Source organism: Triturus cristatus, chromosome 3_2, assembly GCF_964204655.1.
Source record: "Triturus cristatus chromosome 3_2, aTriCri1.1, whole genome shotgun sequence".
In the NCBI taxonomy this organism is placed as follows: Eukaryota; Metazoa; Chordata; class Amphibia; order Caudata; family Salamandridae; genus Triturus; species Triturus cristatus.
In genome coordinates, this window is record NC_140584.1 from 798,544,677 (window position 1) to 798,560,521 (window position 15,845).

A 15,845-nucleotide genomic window follows, 5' to 3' on the forward strand; every position below is an offset into this window, starting at 1 on the left:
GTGTTTGCTTTCATTCTAATTAAATCCTTTCAAAGTGAGAGTGGATTTAAAAGTTACAAAAGAAGGATAAAATAGTCAATGCACCAGTGCTGTTTCTTATGGATTTAAGGAGGAGTGAGCAGCTTGCGCATGTAACTCACCATTTGGTCTTTCATGAGGTATATTTTCGTAGACCGTGGTATATTGGTTGGGGCCAGGGGACAGTGTGTAACTTCCATCAAATGCAGGTTTAGGTGAAACTCCAAACTCCATGCGTTCCTGTGGAGGAAAAGACCCACAATCTTAACAGCAGAAAAATACCCATCACAGTATATTTTGCCAGTAAAAACAACCACAAACTAGGGTCAAGCAATACATTTCTAAGCAATAGTTGTAAATGTAAAACGCACAAGTGTACATTTGGCTATTAATTAGCGTTCTAATATTTGGATTCAATAAGAAAACTGGGGACATCGGGAGATGATGCTATGTACTCAGGAGCACACAAAGTGGTTGCAGGGAGAAGCCAGGATTAGGATTCGGCTTCCAGATCCTAAAGTAGAAGAAAACGTAGATACTTAGCCAGATCTCAGAGGCAGACTTTAAAGATAGCAGAACAATGTTCAATAAGTATTTGACAAACTGAAACAAATCATCTACAAAAGGTATAAATGTTTTTTAAAGTTATTCCTAAACTGCTTAAATGCGGAGGATCGCATCTTTTCTAGCATTCCTATGTGCTGTCTGTCTAATGGCGGTGTTTATCTATTCTTGGTAGCAAACAAATTGTTGCCTGGTTTTAAAATCATAAATGGCTACTTCTCTTCATCAAATAGTTGCCATCAAGCATCTCTGAGTTTATGTCCTCTACATAATATGCTTTTTTCAAGCATTTGTGCTCATATGTAAGACAGCTGTAAGCTTTAGCACAAGGAGCAAAGTTTTCCCTGTCTGGTATCCTTTCACTGTTGGTCACACCTCTTGTATGGTGTGTTCAAAATGGAGGTACTTCAAGCGTATGTAGAAAATTATAATAACCCTAAATAGCTGCCTTTAAAAAAAAAAAGGATACTTTATTAACTCAAATTGATAGTTTTCTAAAATTAAGTTTTCCCAGGACATTACATGTACCTCAAGAATTGTTCACAGATGTACTCTAATTTGCCTAACTTTGAGGATTTGTTTCGCCACTCCTTGATTCGCTTTTAGTTTCTTGAGTTCAGGAGCACAGCTCTCCAAACAACCACTGGCAAAGCAAACAGGTCTCGCTATTATCACCTATTAGCTTTGCCAATGCTTTTTGTTGAGGCCGTGCTGCATTGGTTAAAAAACAAAAACATGATGTGCTCATGAGGGTGTACAATGTCACAACATTCTGCAGCTGCCTCTTTCAGTATGCGCATGTATATGTGATAACATATGAGCATACATGCACCATCACCCATATTGTGCATGCTTACTGAATGGTGCAGGCGTCATTTAAAAAAAATATATATTTAGCTATTAAAGATGAAGGATGCCCCTTGGAGCAAAAAAATGTAACTTGTGTAAAAGCGCATGTTGGAAAGAGGAGCAGCCTGGCACTAAATGGAAGTTTATGTACTAAACAAAATAGAGAGTAAGGGTTATTTATCAAAGGGGATACTCCCAGTCCCCTAGAGATGTGTACAATAAACAAATAAAGGAGTATACCCTGCAGGGCCGGACTGGGAACCAAAACCGCCCCTGGCAAAGCGCTCGGCAGGCCTCCCCCTCTCACCCCCCCGGGGGTTGGGTGTGCGGCCGAGCTTTTTGCCACGGACGGTTTTCGGCCGATTTTGTTACAGGGCCGATTTTGCAGCCATGCTGCAAAAACGTCCCTGTAACAAAACCGGCTCCCACCCGTGCGGCCCACTGTGGGATTGCCCGGTGCCCGCTACGGCCAGTCCGGCCCTGATACCCTGAAGAAAAAGATCAGCGAGATATGTAGAGGGGGAAAAATAATCCTTTTTATATGAGCACAGCAGCACAATCAGGTGCAAAAATGTGACAACTAAACTCACGGAACATTTCCTCTACGCAAATCACACCACAAATGATGTGAGATGGACAATAATCTAACTTGTCAGAACCAGAGAACACACTCAACAGCGTCTATTTGAGAAAGAACAATGCTGGGTTTACAGATTGTCTACACACAAAAACGGGTTAAATGACAACATCCCGTGGAACTCCTGAAAGTAGAACAAAATACAGAAGATGGCCTACCACTGTTTTATGGATGCTCCTTTTTCTGGTTCCTGCCTGTGTTGTACCACTGTGCTTTTTCACTGTGTTTTTTTACACTTGGGCTTTACTAAATAATGCCTTCCTACATATCGGTTGGATACTGCACTAATGATGAGACCATAATCCTGACCAGAGTATTGATGAAATATATCCGACTCAACTCCGGCATTTCCCCAGAATTATGTACTTAGACCAGTACATGGTGATGTTCTTAGTTTTTTAAGAAAAAATTCCTTTTTCCATTTCTGTTGGTACGCACATGCATCGCACGGGAGTTCTCATCCTGCTTTCTTCGTGTGATGCGGTGAAATCGACCTGCTCCTGGCCACGCCCCTTTGACGCCATTATGTGACCACGTGACAACGTCACGCGTCACGGTCCAGGAAGTGGTTTCTAATCGGCATAAAACCGCCAAGCTAAATACCGTAGGATCCTCGGGGCTCCGTGTAGATCGTCTCCTTAGGTTGGAAGGCGGGCGGTATGGTTTGAAGACGTGAGTATGCAGGCAATGCGGGTGGGCTCCGCTTAACCGCAATTACTGAGTAAAGGTATGTGATGCAAACTGCAATGCTATTTTTTGTTTCATGTCCACAGTGTGCGACTATAACCAGCGCCCCCCACGGTTCCCATGGGGCGAGACAGAAGCTTGTCTCTAGTAAGCACGTTTCTTGGTTCCCTCCTATGTTTGTTTTGTCTGTCCGTTCACATCGACACAAGTACAGCTGTACGATATGTGCACGTGTGTTTTTAAATGTCTCACTTTTAGGTGAGCGTTGTGACATCCACTTGGGAATTTATAGTGGGTACGACACTACGAATAGGGGTGGATTTGCACTCCAGTTCGTCTATGAATTACATTCACCATGGTAATGTGAACTCACGAACGCACAAATTGTACAATGTTCATGGTGTGTGTGTACAAATATACATACCACAATATAGATTACACGCTGGAGATACGAATGAGAGGAATACACTGGTCAGTATACAGTAATAACTAGGACTGTGTGTGATTCTTCATTTGTCTTCCAGATTTTCTCTTTCACAGAAGGCTGAAAGGTGTCATCCGTGAGTATACGGAATGATTCATGTATGACCCAGGGACGGGTGCACCTTAGTGTGGGTATACCGCCCGGGTCGCTGCATAGGTCCTGATGAAAAACTAGTAGTATCCATGATGGGTTGAAACATGTAGACCACCACGACCATCACTTTGCATAGATACCATAGGTCAATTTAACCTGTTTAGGTATCACACATTATTTTTAATCTTGTCTTATTGCTCCATATTAAGCTCTAGGTAGTACAATATAGACATTTTTAATTCACTTTTTCACTCACTTACATTATCACTGTGAATAAAACCTGCTCTGCTGTAATCAGGTGTCGAAGCACACACGGGTGGCATCTGGCTACTCGGGTGGGACCCCAATGATGAAGCATGTCACCAACTAGGTTGGTGAGTGAGGGGTCTTTTTAATAAAAATGATTCTTTTTTTCCTTTTTTCCTCCTCTACATATCTCGCTGATCTTTTTCTTCGGGGTATACTCCTTTATTTGTTTAGTGTACCAAATGGAAGTTGCCAGGGCTCTCCTAAAATATGTAAATGGAAGTATTTTAAGGACTGCAAGGATATGGGGAACAAAGAAGGAATGGGAGAAGAGGAACAGGTGGGGGAAACAATGAACAACAGATGATGGCGGTTTCAATAACATTTAAAAAAAAAAAGCAGGGGTGGAGTGAGAAGGGAGTAACACAGGGCCTGTGGCGTGGGGGAAGGTATCTAACACGAGATACAGCACACGAGGAAAGGGTGTAAGAGGTTTGCGAGAACAACAAGGAGAGCAGGGACACACAGCATGTGAGGCAGAGAGTGTTAAAAACACATGCAGGGTTCATGGAGTTCTTAAAGAAAAATAAAAAAGTGTCCTAAATGTGAGGAGTGGAAGAATGCATGTGAGCCAAACAAGTGAAACAAGCTAGGCTCCAGGGGAAGAACAAATACAAACTGAGGAAGGGAAAAATCAAGCACATGAAAGTGACAAAGTCAGTCAATGGTAAGCATTGGGCGGGCTCTAAGCCCACTGAAAGTTTTTGGCATGGTCAAAAATAAGCTTTCGTTTTCAGCCTGCTTAAAGCTGTCTGGCAAGCCAGACCAAAAAATAAACAGTCAATTGAAACATAGTGTTGTCCATTCCCAGTCCTCTGCCTTTTTCTTTGTGGTCCCTCAGGACTACTCCTTTTTTCTGAGTCTTTTCAACCTGTGGGCAACCATGAAGGCCAAATATGTATTCATATTTAACATCTATGCAAGTGACACAAACATGTTCCTCTTTGATGAAGACCATTATACAACAGCACAGAAGCTACTGGATTTATTTGAAAGGATCCACAGGTGGATACACAAAAGCCAGCCCAAATTCAACACTAATGATTCTGAAATCATAATACTTGGCCCCTACAACCATGCATTGCCCCGCACCTTTCCTTGAACCAAATATCTATTTGGCCTATTACCCACACTAAGGGATTAGAAGCGCCTGGATTTTAGACAGCACTTCGCATGAAATTAGATGCAACCAATTTTAGATACAACTGTGGAGCCCCGAATGCTACGGGACCAGTGAATCAACTGCTCTCGCATGCAACATAGGCCCTTCACCAACACAGAATACTTAACTGGAACCCCATCCTGAGATTCATGCTGGATGCTTACCAACTCCACAGGCCCAGACTATTTTGAATTTCTCTCTTACTAAGGCCGTCACCCTTTATCCAAGTCCTGATGAAGACCCGCACTGACCTATCAAGAGTGCAGTACTAGGGTTGAAACGTCGACTATTATGTGGACCTTTACATAGAATCTGCGCCAAAAGGAACTCTTCCATCACGCAGCTTTACTATTGAACCCTCTGGCCACTTTCGAATATTCTCGATTTTAAACTACTGTACATATCACGCACACTGTCACCGAGCACTTATTATTCACTGTGTCACTTGTATCATTACACTATTGCTTGACGGCCCTTCATGAAATATCGATGCATACATATATGAATGACGTAATTTATATATAAAGAATTTGATTTGCATATGAACTGTCTTGTGTGTTGCTTACAGTAGAATATCGTATATTATCTGAATAACGCTTGACTATGCCCAATGCGTAAAGTAATTTTTTCACCCAACGGAACCACTGTTTACCTTATAACTTACTGCCCAGGTTCTGAGGGATACTGGGTCACCCCATTATTTGTTTAACTTTAACAGTCAACCTGGGCATGAAAGTTCAAAAACAGTGGCTATGCCTTCATTTTAGGGGCAGTCAATTTAAAGAACTCGTTCTTTAGTCCAACCAAGTCACTGGAAGCCATGAAGACTAACACACATATGAAAAACATGTCTTTATCAAAGAACATACTTGCCACAGACCTACAAGCATCTCAAGAATGACTATTCTGGGTAAACCGTGTGGTATTATTGAGGTCACAACCAGTTTTATATTTATTATTTTTTTATCAGTTGTGCATCTTCAAAAGATTGAATGCGCAGCATTGTGTTTAGTTATAATGTCATAATCCGTAATGGAATGTGGGAGGTCAATTGTATTGGAAAAGGACAGTTGGCTGGAGGCTATGACAGGGCATGCTGCGCTATTGTGCGGTCTCAATTTCTTGCAATAAAGTTTATTTTAAATCACCATCTACCGAGGTACTAACTACAAATATTTTGGTCGCAAGTTTGACTACGTAGGCTGCTTTACGGATGAACATGTGTCTGTTGACTTCAGAGGAAATTTGCATTTGTCAAAGTGTCTTTCACGAGTACATACCTGTAAAGTTTTCTGAAGTTCTATGATGCTGAAGATTTCTGGTGAGATGCGGAAATGTTGCCAGTGATGTTTAGCCGTTTATGGGGCTAGTGCGCAAGGCAACTGACGTATGAATGCGCACCGCCGCCATCTTGGAAGTAGATTTAAAACACGAGTGAATGTACAGTGACGCAGTGCTAGCAAGAATCGTCGCATTGTTCACTCCTACGTGCCACCATCTTTGGTGTGTTGGTGAAGCAGCCCGACGCGTTGCATGCAAGTGTGCTGTTACATGTATGGTAGACACAGCACTTGAGAAGAAAAATGTCTTGAATAAGGTACTGTGCATTATGCTGAACTGAAAACAGTGGCATTAATCAGTGATGCGCACACTTTCTTTCTAGCATGTCATGTGATATATATAAGTATATTACGAATATCTTTTTTGAACACTCGCAACTGTGCACTACTGTATTCATCAGTGATGTGCACATTTTCCTCTTAACACCTCATGATATGTGTACAGCTGCAACTGTGTACAGTATGGAGGTCTGTTTATGATTAGTGTGATGCACACACCTGTACTGTATTCCTCAGTTACATGTACATTTTGGTTATTTTCGTGTCCTGTTATTACGCACACCTTATGCTTGAAAAATTGCACATGCCCAAGGAGGCATATAAATTGGCATTGTAGTGCATCTAGATTATTACTTAGGCATTTGTTCTAGAGTGGTTTAGCAGTGTTCTGTGATGCACTCTGTTACGCCTCCTCCGCCTTTTCTGGAAACACCAGGCAACCCACCTATTCCATGGAAGAACTGGTTTGACGCCTTTGAAATTTATTTAGGAGTGATTGGAGTATCAAGTTTCCTTCCTGAAGGGAAAACATTCCTTCTTCTTCATTCAATGTGGTATGAAGGAAGGGCCATGTTTAAACATTTACCGCCCCTTGTATTAAATGAGGTTGATGAAGTTGATGAATTTTCCAAGATTGCAAAGAAGCTTTTACTCAGATTTGATGTTCAGCCTAGTCTGAACATACAGTCACAACTTCTTTTAATAAAAAAAGCAAAGACATGGCAAAGATGTTGACATATGTTTCGGTGTTGAGGAGGTTGATTGCAGATTGTCAATTTGAAGTATTTTCGGAACAGTTGGTGAGAGATCAATTCATTTGTAAGTGCATGGATACGTCTATTCAACAAAAATTACTTTCTATGGGGAATCCCTCACTTGAGGAAACCATCAGGACTGTGAAAAGTATTCAAACATCTAAAGCATCAGTACAAGAACTTGAAGACATGTCTTCGGAAGCTATTGGGGCGGTTAAGTCAAAAGATGACAAGACTGTGAAAGCAGCATATGGTGATAGTTGACCATTCTTCCAACAGTCTGATATGTGTTTTAGATGTGGAGGCAGTACACTGGCTAGGAAAACAAAGTGTATCCTGCTAAGTATTTTGCAAGTAGTTGTGTAAAAACATTGGACATTTTGCCAACGTCTGTCAGAGTAGTTAGCGTAGTGGTGGTAGTATACGCAGTAGAGACTTTGGGGAGGCTAACATGTCTGAGTCTGACTGTAGTGACATGGACAAGATTAGTGATGATCGCAAAGACATGATCATGGTAGTCGCAGAGGATGACATTGTGAGTGATGATCCTTCTGAATGTTTCGCCCTTGTATTGATATTGGTGTAGGAGACAAAAATACTTCTAGTACTTGTTGATTCTGGCGCAAGGATCACTATGATCCCTCAGGAAGTGTTTAGAGATACATAGAATAACAGACCATTGGTACCACCTGATAACTCACCTGTTTCTTATGAAGGTTGCAAAATTGAGTTGACTGGTTACTTAGAAGACATACTGGAATTCAGGGGAATAAAACTCTATTGCAAAATGTATGTTGCGATCAAGGGATTGTCCATTCTGGGTTGGCTTCACCAAGGTTTGTATCAAATGGTATTAAGGCCAGATACAAAGGATCAGGTTGGAGATGTTTCCTTCAAAGAGATTCATAGAAAACCTGGTGAACCAATATTCTAGAGAATTCTCCATGGAATAAGGTTCAGTCAAAGGGTTCACTCATATGATTAACATTAAGGATGGTTCTCTTCCCGTGAAACACAAGTTGAGAAGTGTACCGTTTAGCCTTAGAGAAAGCTTGGAAAAGGAGGTGTTGTGTTTGTATGAGAAAGGCATTACTGAACCAATTGAGTCTTTTTTTGTGGTTGTCGCCACTTGTGATAGTGCACAAGAAGAATGGTGAACTAAGAGTTTATGAGGATCTTCATAATTTGAATAAGCATATTTGGGTTGATTCACACCCTGTTCCAAATTTGTTGACCTTGATAGGGGGTTCCAAATGGTTTTTGAAATTAGATTTGGCTGCAGCCTAAAGTCAGGTTGTACTTGATCCTGCCTCTAAACATCTTATGGAATTTGTATCTTCTATTGGCAGATTTCAGTATTGTAGAATTCTATTCGGTTTGGAGTCAGCAGCTGCAGTTTTCCAGAGAATCATGTTTCAGATATTCAAAGAAATAGAAGAAGTGGCTGTTTTTAAGATAATGTTTTAATGTATGCTACCAACAGAGAGGGACATGATTTTATTCGGGGAAAAGTTTCAAGGATTATGCAGGAGAAAGATATTGTTTTGATTGTAGAGAAGTGTCAGTTTTTGAGAGACAAAGTTGAGTTCTTGGAGCATATTGTGTCTGAACATGAAGTGGAACCAAGACCTGGATTTGTCAATGCCATTATTGATGTTCCTCCATCTTCTGATAAAACTGGGCTTAACTCATTCATCAGCCTTTGTGAATTTCATTAAAGGTTTATTGCAGATTATGCATCAAAGATGAAACCCTTAACTGCTTTACTTAGGAAAAATTTAGCTGTTCTTTGGGACAAGTCTTGCAAGGAAAGTTTGAAAGGATTAGGTCACAGCTGGTGGGCTCTAGGATTTTAACGCCATTTGATCCAAGTGTACAATGCACCATCACATTAGATGCAAGTAATTTTGGGCTTGGTGCAGTGTTGACACAAGTCAAGGATGGTGTTGAAAACACATTAGACTATGCTTCTTGTGTCTTGAAGGGTTCTGAAATTCTTTTTGTTCTGTCTGAAAAAACGTTACTTGCGTGTTTGTGGGCCATAAGGAAGTTGCACCCATATATCTGGGGCAATAAGTTGAACTGATCATAGTCCTGTAGTATCCATTCTGTCAGGTGAAAAGATTAAAGATCATACGCAAAGCATAGCTCAGTTTTCAACAAAGATGTTGCAGTATGATTGTGATATTTCATATTTGGCTGGTAATAAAAATGTTAAAGCTGAATTTTTTGTCCAGCTTTCCAGCTGATGAGCTAGGCAGAGATTTTGTGTAGGATGATGAACCAGAACGTTGTTTCATTGCTGCAATTGATTTGGAGAATATGTGTGCTGCTGGTGAAGCTGAGTGTTATTGCCACATGTTATGGGTTTTGTTAAGAATGGTTGGCCTAAAGAGAAGAATTTGTCTCATCATTTTCAGTCTTACATTGAGGTATCAACAGAGCTTACAGTAGAAGAAGGTATCCTTATTCGTGGAGAAACTTTTGTACCACCAGTTAGCTTAAGGAAACAAATTATGTGTGGTGCACATGAAGGTCATCAGGGAAGAACGCTCACCAAACGAAGTGTGTATGAAGTATTTTGGTGGCCTGGCATGGACCGTCATATTGAGGAAGATGTCACTCATTGTGTTATTTGCAACAGTTGTGAGGATGGTCCACCTTTGCAATCAATGGAATTTCCATCCAAACCATGGGAAATAGTGAACTTTGGGGGCCTTTCAATTCCATACCATCTCATTTACGGTTTGCATTAGTCCTCATTGATTACTACTCAAAATGGACTAAAGTCCATTTTTAGGAGAACCTAATCAGAAAAATGTGATTTATTTTTTTGAAAGATGTTTTTTGGCGGGAAGAGTTTCCTTCCGCTTTGATTTCAGACAATGGTGTCCGGTTTCCAAGTGAGGAATTTCAGTCTTTAACCAGCAAGGTGGTATCCGGATCTTAGAAATTCACTTTACCACCCACAAGCCAATGGGCTAGTGGAAAGCATGAATCGCGTTTTGGGTGAATGTGTTCAGTGGGCTATTGCAAACAAGTGTGTTGTAACAAATGCTATACGGTCCATGCTGTGGTTTTACCACACTACTACACATTCCTCTACCAAAGTTTCTCCTTTTGAATTATTGAGAGTACATACACTATCTTCACAAATCTGCCACCCAGGATGGATGTCCAAATGGGTGAAATGTGGTGTAGTTGATGATGTTGACATGATGGTTAGGGAAAATGTGCAGGACGTACAAGTTACAAAAATAAATCTGGTTTGATGAAAGGAAGAGAGTGCATTCACATCATCTTGTAGTGGGTGATATTGTAAGACTCAAAGTTCCTGTTCACACAAGAAAAGGTGGAATGAAATTTACTGAGCCTGTAGTTGGGATAAAGTGTGTATAGTGGACGAAATTAGGGGAATGTAGAGAAGGTGGTGATGGTCAAGGATCCTGTTGATAATCTGGGGGAGACCAGAGATTGAGAATGGTGGAGCTTTCAGAAATGTTGTTCAAGAGGATGATGTTATTATTTCTGTTCTCGGAAATAATCAAAAAAGGAAACTGACCATTAGGTTCCTCTGGTGGTGTTTTACTTTCATATCTTCTTGCAGAAGTAATCATAGTGGTAATCTGTCCTATGGCTTTTGCTGATGTTTTTTCATATTTCTTCTCCTTTAAAATCTTATTTTCCTTTGTTGTTCTTCTTCTATTGGTGAGTTGCATCCTATTGTGTTACTATATTTTGTTAGGTATGTTTCTTTTGTTTATTTATGTTAATTATTTTTACTCGTATTAAGGTTGTTTTATCTTGTTTTTAACCTACTTCTTTGTATGAGATTTGTAATTGTGATATACATTGTCCTATTATGTTTGCTGAGGAAAAGGCTAATGTAGTATTCCATTTAGTTATGATGTCATGTTCTGGTACTGAATGTGGGGGCTCAAATGGACAATTGGCTAGAGGCTGTGACAGGGCAGGCTGTGCTACTGAGTGATCTCAATATCTTATAATAAAGTTAATTTTAAATCACCATCTACTGAGGCACTTACTACACAATGTTTCTCAACTTGAAGAGGTGGTGAAATATTTTGGTGTGCCCTGAAAACTCACACAATCATCAAGAGATCAAATCTGGATTAAGTTACTCATACGGTAGATACAGCATCTGTGCTATCAGGACTACCCGATGGCAACAGTGTCTCTGATCTCCAAACTCATAAATGTTTTTTATCTGTTTAAAATGCAATATATATATATATTTTTTTTACTTCCAGTGCCTTCACTTCTCCATATGGAAGAATGGACAACGAGAAAATGTATTATAGATCACCTGAAATAGTCTGTCTCACAAAAAATGAATAGGTGATACAAGAAATGCACAAAGTTACATAGGAGGATTCAACTCATACAAGATGCACCCCAAAAGATCACCAGCCAAAACTCCCTCTATACATCTGGGTTTTTGAGAGCCATTTCCAAAATACTAAATAAGTAGAATATTAGGCAAAAAATCAGATACATTATAGCATAGTTACAAACATATGCATTGGGTGTCTTTTGTGGAATAGAAACATCCAGAAATTGATCACAATGATGTTCTTGTCAAAACCCTCCGTGATGTGGGCCAATACTTAAGCCGATACAAAGAGTCTGCTGATAAAAGCAGTGATCAGACTAAATGAAAGTTACATGTTCCTTTAAATTTGAAGATGAATGAAGTACACCATACTGTGAAGTTTCTCATCACACTGAAAAAAATAGTAAGACAAATGCTATAAATTCAATAAAGGGCTCCTCCCTTGACATAACTTGGCGAGATTTAGAGGTGTTGTACCTTATGTTCAATATAATAGATATTGGTATGATCTTACCAAAAAGGAAAACAAATTAATCTATAACGAAGCACATAACCCAAAAGTAGTGAAATGGTACAAAGTAGAGTGAATACCGTAGACCAGAACTTGAGATTCAAGATGATTAAAGAGCTTAGTGATGTGTGGCATGTTCCTCATGCTCCGTTTGCTAACCACATTGCATGGAGGAGCTACTGATGGACTCTCCTAAATTCAGAAAGCACAGGAAATTCACTGGTACTTTTGACATGCCGCCCACATTTTCATGTGTGTACAAGATCTGGGCACACCACAATCAGTGATATTGTAAGAATGCCAATGAAATGTACATGCAGCTCAAGATATATAGTATGATAGAGAACTAATTTTACCAGATACTATTAACAATAATGTTTAGAAAAAATTATTAGGAATAAAACTATTTTGATTGTGAATTAGTTTGACTTGTGCTGCATAACATACCAATTATTTCCAACAAGACCGTGGTTATACATCGTCTCACCTTAGTTTAAAAGGGAATGCACACACCACTGTAGCAAGAGTTCAGCTTCAGGCAGTGATGATACAGCTCAGTGCATAGTGCCTCCTGTTGAGATGTGTAGGTGAACTGCATGCCTCTGGCTGCTCTCTCATCAAGTCCATTCTACAGTTGCTAAAATTAGTACCAAGCCGATGGGTAACAATATCACCTGCTACTCAACAAGAGATTATGGAGTTTCTCATGAACGCTATGTAAAAGTTAAAAATGTTGTTTTCATCACAACACGAGAGTCTGGATCAAAGGTCTGAATGTGGTGAAAACACTTGGGAGCTTATGGCAGTAGGAAGCAGATTTAAGTATTCTAGGTTTCAGACAAAACAACCTTCCTTCTTTTATAGTGTCTTTAATTTCACTACCATCAGAAGAACTGCTGCCACATGTCTAAGTGCCCTATATGATTACAGTTTTTCATGACATGCTGTATCTATATATATATATATATCGTGAACAAGGCAGCGTGAGTCTGCTGAAACGCGTTGATGTTATATCTCGTTCGCTAAATAAAAGAGACCGAGTGTCCAGATTTTACCTTGGAGTGCTGGATGTTTATTTCTAAAAAGGAATGCACCTATAATTGAGGGGGAAAATGAAGGGAGGGGCAGCAGCGACATGGCCTTCATTGTTGAAATAAATCATTTCTTCAAAACTGCATTTGGAATCATCTGGTTAGCCCACAAGCAGAACGTTCCTAAATTATAAGCAGAAGGTACCTGTGCCCTTGCCATCCTGAGACTGCTTTTGGAATTCTGTTCATATAGAGATTTATAACTCTGAAGAACTACTGGAGAGGTTTCCATGGATGGGTCGCACAAAACTCTTTTCAGATGGACCGTGAGTGATAGTGCACTGCGATGAATATGAACCTTCTCTGCTCCATTTGGATAAAACAATATAACTACAGACACATACCGGTCATGCAAGTGGATGGTTGATAAAAAGCAGCTGCCTACTAGGGAACTCGTTTAAATGAATCAAGAAGTTCAAAGTTTATTTTGAACTTGCATATCTCCAGTTCTTAAATGTTTGCTATGGGACAGTGTTTTGCTCCATTTCTGACCACCACAACTGAAATATCCGAACCAGTGGCGGCTCCTCCGTTAAGGCGGAGGAGCGTCGCCCCACTGTTTTTTTCCAGCAGTATAAGAAAAAAATAAAATTATATTAACTCAGTTGGTATCATTTTCGTTTTTTGCTATTTGCGAGGCAGCTTTGTGACTCCTAGGAGGGGTGGGGCTTACAGAGCAGCCGTGGAGTGTTTTGCCCCACTCCCAGGTGCACAATGACTGTTTGGCCGGCCCTCTCGGGTCGACCATAACTGCCATGCACGCTTTCCCTCTTCTCTGGGGGGAGAACATGCCCAGGCCCCCATGCCCAGTCTGAGCGCCGAGCCATGGTGCTCAGATGAATCACAACGCTGCATTGCAGCGTTGTGATTGGCTCAGCGGAGACCGAGTGCTTCCAGGTTGCTTCCTGTTCCCGCCGGCAGGAGGAGGGGAGACGCAACCAGGAGGAGCGGCAAAGAGGACACGGCAAGCAGGTAAATTAAAAAAAAAAATTTAATTTAACCTCTGCCCAACCCCCACCACTGAGCCGCCGCCTCTCCACCCCCGATTGGTGCCAGCTGCTGCTGATCTGAACCCTAGGTTGGATAGGTATGAGGTTAAATCAAGTACTCTGCATCCATCTATCCACAGCCGGAACGTATGGCATCACCTTTTTTTTTTTAGTTCTTCTATAGAGGGTCTCAAGAAAGCTGTATGATCATCTCCGTTTGTCAGAATCCGCTCCCAATCGAAAATCAAGGCTGCAGCAGAATGTGCTATTCAGATCACTGTGCTCTGAATAAACCAGCAAACACGCAGAAAAAGATCTCTTTTTCCCAACTCTTTGATAAATGACACAATCAATATCCCAACAACTGATCAGTAAGCAGCCTAATTAAAGTATTCAGCTAGTAAAACAGAGCTGTCATGCAGGGCTCCATTAGTGTCCTGCCCAATAAAAAAATAATGGATAGTTTGAAGATATTCACCTCCTAAGATGCCAAGATGCACCAGTAGGAGGGGGAGAGGATATGGGGGAGGGGGAAGGTGGAAGAACAGGTCGCAAACCACTTTTTTTCCCCAAGCAATTCAGACCTAAATGGGATTAAAATTGAACTTACAGAATATCCTACACAATTAATTTCTGCTTAAAACGAATTTGATTCAATCAAGAATTCATTATGTATTCTTTATGAGGAGCTCGTCAAAACGATTTAGATTACTCATACATCAAAATATCAAATATATATTTTGACCGGGAAATGCGATATTTCTCAATAAGCTCTTTTCGTTTTTCTATGAGCCTGAAGTTAAGCATTTCGGTGCCACTGATAACATCTAATATCGTTATGAATTTGCATCAGAGCGAGATATTCATCAATATCTGCTATTATTATTGAAGTATAGTAGAAATGTGCAGGTCCATCACAATTAACCAAAATAAAGTGTAAGAAGTCAGGGTCTTTGAAAAGTTTTCAGTCCAGGAAAAATAGGCTCTGAAACACCGCAGGAACAACCTATCTGGGTTTAGAACAAACAGGAAATGGGTCATCCATGGGGTGAAGGGTGTAAAAGAAAGCAAGAAACAGGAGGCACAACCAACTGAAAGCGAGGGTGGGCTAGTGGCACTACTAAAGAGAATACATAGATTAATGCATGAAGTCCAGCATGTGTTGAGCTGTGAACAATGCAGCCCAGACCACAGGGGCCTCAAACTAAACAAGATCCAAGCGACCAGTAGAAAACCACAACCACTTCAATTGTGGTCTCCCACTATTGGGCATCTTTGGCTAAAATCGAGCCTTATGCATTACATCAATATTTCTTTTACATCCAGCGTCACCATGTACTCTGGTTGTTTTTGAAAGAAGCTAAATTATGGTTGTAGAGTGACAATACCACCATTCATGGCACGAGAAGCATCATTTCACCCTAGTTTTCCCCAGTCCTTTTATTATGAGCATGTTAAAAACATTTTGCTCTGGTCTGAGTCCCATCACTCGTCAGAAGAGATGCTCAATCATCATCTGTCTAAGATGAATACAGAAAACAGAATCCATACATCCTGGCTGTGAGTCACATAATGAATGTCATCTTAATGACACGGGCGATGGCGAGGGAGTCTTGAGTGTTTAACTGACAGGGAGGAAAATGAGGAGGCAACTGGAGAGGTAAGAGGGGTTTGTTTAGGACAGGATCTGGGTGGTTAAATCTCGTATAGATGCAAGACCTCAGTG

At 40.6% G+C, this 15,845-nt stretch overlaps 1 protein-coding gene and 1 long non-coding RNA gene across 2 annotated transcripts in view; one reads left to right on the forward strand and one right to left on the reverse strand.

The window, feature by feature from the left end:
• PARD3B (par-3 family cell polarity regulator beta) overlaps positions 1–15,845 on the reverse strand; it is a 2,086,630-nt gene that overhangs the window by 1,001,929 nt on the left and 1,068,856 nt on the right. The window contains exon 13 of the mRNA XM_085648929.1: positions 141–258. Coding sequence (XP_085505055.1) covers positions 141–258 — 118 coding nt within the window. The remainder of the gene's footprint in view (positions 1–140; positions 259–15,845) is intronic.
• Positions 1–15,845, forward strand: part of LOC146858171 (uncharacterized) — a 167,419-nt gene that overhangs the window by 25,470 nt on the left and 126,104 nt on the right. The gene's annotated exons all lie outside the window — the stretch shown is intronic.